This window comes from Ipomoea triloba, chromosome 2 (genome assembly GCF_003576645.1).
Source record: "Ipomoea triloba cultivar NCNSP0323 chromosome 2, ASM357664v1".
In the NCBI taxonomy this organism is placed as follows: Eukaryota; Viridiplantae; Streptophyta; class Magnoliopsida; order Solanales; family Convolvulaceae; genus Ipomoea; species Ipomoea triloba.
The window spans coordinates 6,561,730-6,569,171 of record NC_044917.1 but is presented as its reverse complement, the minus strand read 5'-3'; the positions used below and the strand labels follow the sequence as shown (position 1 = coordinate 6,569,171).

The window sequence follows — 7,442 nt, the reverse complement described above, 5'->3', positions numbered from 1 at the left end:
AACGGCCCAACTCCTGTTGGGGGACCACTGACCAATCCTAACCATGAGGACCAAAGATGAAATTTCACTTATAATTACGGAACCAAAAGTGGAATGACATCTAAATTGAAAATTTTCCCCAATGTTTCCTTTTCTTATGCTACACTTAACCTGGGAGTTTTGCAATGATTTGCAGTTGGATTTGGTGTGATTATAAATTATTGTTTTTACTATCATGCAGAGGCCTAGAAGGCTAGAAGCAAAGATCACAGTCACAAACTTCCGAAAATCTATAAGGTACATTGAGAAGAGAGCTTATTTTTAACAATCTTCGGCTTGTCTGTAGTGAAGGAAATCTGATCCACTGTAATATTATTTTATTAGGTCAGACTCACTGCAATTTGGAATACAGTAATACCAAGTGGAGATGTTGTTTCCTGAAGAAATTTACAATTTGCGTGATGATGGATTTGAGGGGTCATCCAATGAGCACCAAATTTTTACTGAGGTGTTCTTTGAAAATAGTGAAAGAAAAAAGAAGTGTCATGTGGCTGGACTTGTCAATTTTGAATCTGATGACAGCAAAGAAACCACTCCATCATGCTTCCCAGGCAGTGGGAATTCTGCATTTGTGGTGCAAAAGGATTCTTACTGCAAAATAGAGGAAATCTCTGGAGTAAAAAAGCTCGGTGAGAAACGGTTGATGCCCTCAATGGACATCATCAATGGGCCTGCTCCAAAATATAGGAAAGTATCAGGGAATGAGAAAGACATGTTAGCGTCTGATAGCAAGGCCAGATTCTCTGAAATAAATAGAAAGGGACCCTGTGGTAAAAGTGGGTCAAAGAAACTTAAGAAGTACTGTCTAGAGGATGATGATCTTCTGATTTCCGCTTTCATAAAAAAGCCAACATCCAAATCTGCAAACAACAGGCCCTCTGGTAAACCCAAACCTCTGAGAAAGCATAAGAGCAAAAAAGATGGTTGCAGGTTACTTCTACAAAGCCTTAATAGGGGTGGAAAGAACTTTGTAGAAGGGGAGTGGCCTTCTGTTGCTCTAAGGAATGTATTGTCATGGATGATTTACTTTGGGGTAGTTTGTATTGGTGAAGTAATCCAGTATCGGAATCTAAAAGATGATTCCGTTGTAAAAGCTGGTGTAATCACTAGGGATGGCATACTATGCCATTGCTGTGGTGAAGAACTATCTATCACCAAGTTTAAGAGGCATGCTGGTTTCAAGCTGAAGAATTCCTGTTTGAATCTTTTCCTGGAATCTGGTAAGCCACTCATGTTATGTCAGCTTGAGGCTTGGTCAGCTGAATACAAGGCTAAGAAAGCAGGTCTTCAAACTGTACAATTTGATGAAACGGATCAAAATGATGATAGTTGTGGGCATTGTGGTGGTGGTGGAGAGTTGATATGTTGTGATAACTGTCCATCTACATTTCATCAGGCATGCTTGTATGCACAGGTTAGAGTGTTAGACTTTTACTTGCTTACTATTTTAAATCACTCTACGAGCTTTAAATTTCAACTTTCTCTTCTATACTTAGGAATTAGTTGCTTAAAGTTTATAGTTCATCTGTCATCTCTGAGGTGTCAGGATACACTAAAGAAAACATTTATTTCTCCCTAGAACCTAGCTCTACTAAGCTGATCTTGTATTTTAAAACCCTGATGCTGCATATATCTTAACTAAAGGCTTGTTTGAAGACACAACTAAACTAAGATGGTAAAAAAAGAAATGGCATCAACATGACCTTAGAAATATACATACCATACCTGTACTTTATTAAGGCCTCCACTTGTTTTTTTAAATGTCTGCATTTTGTTGGTATGGGCAAGTACTGATGGAAAGCTGAATTTTAATCAGAGTATCAGACACAAACTCTTTGTGTGTGTGTATATATTATAGTAAATTAGTAATGTAGAAACACCTTTTCCTAGTCAGTTTTTAGTAATACTGTAAAGCCTCAATTATGTATATTAAATTCTTTGCTACTTAGCCTATATTAACCTTTGCTGGATTTATTTTGAAAATATGCACCTGTTTTGGATGAAGGTGCATTTAATGATTTATTTAAACTGGGCATCTTTTTTTAACCCCATAGTTGAACCACACTTGAAATATTACAATGAAAACTTGTCCTAGACATCCCCAAAAAATGACATTTATTTATGGCCAATCTTTAATGGTGATGCATTTAGATTTTTTTAACAGTTTAATGACTGAGAGATCGTGAAATAAATTCTGTGTTCATTCGACAGATTTATGATGTAACCCTAATACTTTGATCACACACCTGTGCTAGCTTTGTGGACAATTCCTATTACTTCACAGTTTTATGTCTCTCTTTTTTCTTTTTTCTTTTTTTCCCCTCTTTTAAATATGAAATTTGGCATAAAGACACGCTTTCTGTATAACTATTATGTGGTTCATAAATTCATATTATTATTTTTGGCTTCAGGAAATTCCAGAAGGGAGTTGGTACTGTCCACGTTGCACGTGCCAGATCTGTAAGGATGTAGTTAAAGCTAGTGAGAGCTCTTCATCCTCTAGTGCAATGAAATGCATGCAGTGCGAACATCAGTGTAAGTGTTCCTGTGAAGTTGTGCATTACCAGATCTGCCTTGCATTATTCATGAGTCTTATTCTATATTTATGGTTTTCTTTTATTATTTTCCTATTTTTGTTTTATAGTAAATTGTCTATGTTGTTTTCCTTATCTTTTATTGAATTCCTGGGATATCTTGATAACTGTGAACAGACCACAAGGCATGCTTGAAGCACAAGGGCTTCAAACGTGGAGTGGCCTCTGAAATCTGGTTGTGTGGTGAACGGTGTGAGAAGGTAAACATAATATTTTCTGTAGTATTTGAATATTTGATCTTGAGGTGTTAGTATTAAAAGGAGTTTGCTACTGTATGTCTTGAATGCAATAAACACTGAGATATGTTTCCTCTGCGGCATATTTATTTCTTTTTTCATTTGATATGAAAAGGCTCAGTATATCAGTAAATGCTACGTAGTATTAAATTAGTCAAAGATAAATTTAGAAAAAGGGCCAAATAGGCCACTTAACCAGAGAGCAAAATTCAATTGAGCCACTAAACCAAAAAAGAGTTCAAATAGGAAATTGAACCAGAGACCAAAGTCTAATTGAGCCATTGAACCATAAAAAAGTTCAATTAAACCATTCAAAATTCAAAAGTCATCCAATTATATGAAAAAAAATTGGATTACTTTTGAATGTTGAGTGGTTTAATTGAACTCTTTTTTGGTTCATGGCTCAATTGGACTTTGGTATGTGGTTCAATGGCCCATTTGAACTCTTTTTTGGTTTAGTGGCTCAATTGGACTTTTGGTCTCTGGTTCAGTGGCCTATTTGGCACTTTTTCCATTAATTTATCAGCTTTTGTTTAAAAAAAAGTTGTTGTAATCAAGGAATTTTACATATTTATGAGAATCTTAATTATAAAATGCCTGTTGATGGGGATATTTTCATTTAGCTTTTGATCGTAACATAATAAAAATCAATGTTACTGCAGATCTTTCTAAATGACCAACTTAGAATTTACAACTTTTAGTTATCATTTTTTATCTATCTTTTCAAACTGACCTATAACATTATGCAGGTTTACTCGGGTCTTAGTTCCCTTATTGGAGAAGTGCATCTGCTTCCTGATGGCTTCTCCTGGGCACTGTTGAGGTGCAACCCATACGACCAGAAGATTCATCCTGGTCAGCAGTATGTTGCATTAAATGCAGAATGCAACTCGAAGTTAGCAGTTGCCCTCACAATTATGGAGGAATGCTTTCTTCCAATGGTGGATCCTAAAACGGGCATAGACATGATGCCACAAGTAATCTACAACTGGGGGTGAGTGCATCTTGTGTGCTTGCATATTGAATTATCATCCATGCTTATTTAACCAGGGAAATCTGAATTCTATAATCATCATCTAACCAGTGTACCAGAGTTCTGTGGTTTATTTAACCAGGAAAATCTGAATTGCAACTTCATTATTATTGATGATTTAAAGAATTATTTATAGATTGACATGCTTCTCTGCAGATCACAGTTCCCGCGCCTAAACTACTATGGGTTTTACACTGTGGTCCTGGAGCAAGATGATGTTTTGGTATCTGTCGCATCGATCAGGTAACTTACAGTGCATGGTTCTTTTACTAAATATTTTACTACAGGCACGTAAAAGGAGGTGCAAACCCATGTTAATGTATTTACATAAAACAATAACTCCAACCAATAAAAAGAACCATACTGGCTGCTAGCGTGTGCAACTACTGTGCAAGTTATCTGTCCTTGAGTGATGTAAAAAAATTAATTGTTCTCAAAATGAAGGAATGGTGGATTTGACATTATAAAGTCAATTTATTACAATATATTTGCAATAGAGGGTTACCAAATTGAATCACTGTTCATCATACGCATTCAGATTCCTCTATTAGCTTTCTTTCTTTCTGTCTGCTTGATACAATATGCTTTGTGAAGATTACCTCTTTATGTTGATGTGGAAACAGGATCCACCGGGCTACAGTTGCAGAGATGCCCTTGATCGCAACATGCAGCAAATACCGCCGCCAGGGACTGTGCCGGAGGCTGATGGATTGTATAGAGAAGGTATCTTTTTCTTCTGGAAAACCCAAATATCTTAAACCATTCAGTAGTTATTCTCAAATTCCCTGGGGATTTGATGTTTTAAAGCTTATGCATTATGTACTCGCACGCATTAACTTGACTGTGTCTCCAGATGTTGAAATCTTTCAAGGTTGAGACACTCGTGATATCTGCCATTCCTAGTCTGGTGAAGATGTGGACACAGGGTTTTGGTTTCTCACCCTTGGAAGACGAGGAGAAAAAGAGCATGAGCAACGACAACCTGATGGTGTTTCCAGGAACCGTGTGGCTAAAGAAGCCTTTGTATGAAGCTCTCGAGGCTGACCAGCCGACAGGTGAAGCATTATTTTCTCTTTCTCCCTTGTTTCTGTTCGGCATATATTTTATCATAAATAATAAATGTGTAATTCAACTTATCAGTTTAGACTTTTTAAGACAAAACACGTCATTCAAGGTATTAGAGGAGTCAACCCCACCCAAATAATAGACCATTAGTTGCTTAGAGTCCATAAAAAAAAAAAAAAGGAATTGGGCATTTGGCCTGTGCAGTCTAACTATCAGCTTCTGCTTTCAGTTGAGACAGAACACAACATTCGATTGTTTCAAAAAAAAAAAAATTTTTTAAAAATTCTTTGCCTAGGAACCTTAGTAATCTGGAAGAGATGCACAAAACAGGATCAAAGGAAGTCGATGTGGCCATCGTCGGAGATCATTGTAAACTGAACCTGTCTCCTCACTGTTCCAGTGCTGGAATTGAAACCAGAGATCCTGACAGAGAGGAAATGCAGCTTGGCAATGAAGGTGGTATTTGTCTACACAGTAGATGCTCAATATGCTCTACTGAGGTATCAGTAGGCAACCAGGCTAGTCTTTTAGAGGGTCATTGAGATATGTTGAGTAGGGGAGAAACAATTTGCCCAAATTTGTTTTCCCTAATTGCATTTTAGCCTGGAATGCATTGCTGTAAGCCTGTAAATAATTAATATTTAGAGGAAATGAAGAATTAATACATAGAGCCTAATATTGTACACAATTTGGTGTTTAAGAGGGGCCAATTATGTGCAAATTAGGTGTTAGGTATTAATTATGTGCAAAATAGATGGTTCTTTATCTTCACCATCTTTATACTTATCTTTCTATCTTCATTTCTCATTTCTAGATTAGATTGATTTTTAGTTACTAACGAAATATTAGCAAATGGTCAAATAAGCCTTCAAACTTCATACAAAAGTGTAAATTCTTAAAACTCCGGCAAGCATTGTCTACTTTCGTCGTCCGCAAGCTTCATTCGAGGAGAAGGCGACCACATCGGGGTTGCCTTCGCCTGGGGAAGACAATTACTGGGTCACCTTCTTCAAATAGGGGCGACTGGCGATCGATCGTCGGCTGCTAATTTTTCTCGGTTCAATGATATTTCACGATTCTCCGTTCAATGATATTTTACGACAATCCATGTTTATAGTAACAATCAACAATGACTTATATACGGGTAACTTAAGCTTATTTGATCTAATTTATATATAACCGAATGACAAAAATACAACTTTACCAAAAAATAATAAAGAAGACCAATGGAGGAGATGGCAAATTCATCATCAATGCCACCCTTGAATATACTTAGACAATTGTTCAACCAAATTAAGAGAAAGCTACTCAAATGCCTACTACTTACAAGATTCATCATCAATGCCACCCTTTCAGCATGAGGAGAATCTATTTAGACAATTGTTCAACCAAATTAAGAGAAAGCTACTCAAATTCCTCTCCTTTAAAAAAAAATCATAATTTTTTACAAGGTAGTATATGTTTTTTTTTTTTTTTAAATCACAAGGTAGTATATGTTTTATACTTTCTCAAATATTTTCAACCTAAATAATCTAAGCCTCCACCCACCGGGGTTCGAACTATGACCACCATTTGGAATGGTAATGACATCACACTACATGGTAATTGGCCATTTACGGCCCTTTTAGCTAATGGAAAAGGAAAAAAAAAAAAAGAATATTACTTCTATTGTTTGGTTATTGATAAATAAATTATTGAGAATACTTAGTACAAAGACTCAAAACTCCTACATAATAAAGTTATATGTGGGTAATATAAGAATTCAATTAATGTCATTTCTCTCAAATTGTGTGTAAAATAAAATATCACAATGAGAACAAAAACAAAAATACAGAGTAATTTTTTTCTCAAATTAATTTTTTTATTGGAATAAGTACTACCTCCACCAAATATATATGATTCGTTTTTCCATTATCGTCTCTTTTTCTTTTTCTTTTTTTTTCTTTTTTTCTTTTTTTAAGTTTATCAATGCTCTATGTTTTTGTTTTATCAGCCTGAAAACATCTTAGAGAGGAGTTGTCTATTCAAGATGCTGACAGTATTGGAATGCAAAGGCACAATTGTTGACAGTAATGAAGATTTAGCACAGCTGGCTATGGGTTGAAGTCTTGAATATGAAGAAGATGGGGTTTTACTAAAATGTCCTTGGAGAGTTGGAAATTGAACTGTATCTATTTATGGGGTTTTGAGAATTTGATGAATTGTGCAGTGTAATCTTTTCAAAAAAAGAAAATTATAAGATTAAACAGTAAAAAGAAATGAAGAAACTACATTATATATATTACTCCTTAGCTAGACTTGACTAAAGCATTTATAATTCAATTTTTATGATATTTGATTTAAATATTAGTACACAAATTACTTTTTTGGATGCTAAGCTCGGGTATAGTCCAAGTTATTGTTGGAGAAGTATTTTTGTTGTGCAGGATCTTATTAGGGGAGGGGTGAGAAGAAGAGTTGGGAATGGTTTATCTA

At 35.5% G+C, this 7,442-nt stretch overlaps 1 protein-coding gene across 1 annotated transcript; it reads left to right on the top strand.

The window, feature by feature from the left end:
• Positions 1–406: 406 nt before the first annotated feature.
• LOC116010156 (increased DNA methylation 1-like) lies at positions 407–5,509 on the top strand. Its single transcript, XM_031249430.1, has 8 exons — positions 407–1,453; positions 2,451–2,574; positions 2,751–2,833; positions 3,619–3,863; positions 4,059–4,145; positions 4,526–4,625; positions 4,756–4,957; positions 5,298–5,509. Exons 1-8 carry the CDS (start codon positions 407–409, stop codon positions 5,507–5,509), a joined length of 2,100 nt encoding a protein of 699 aa, XP_031105290.1.
• Positions 5,510–7,442: the final 1,933 nt, after the last annotated feature.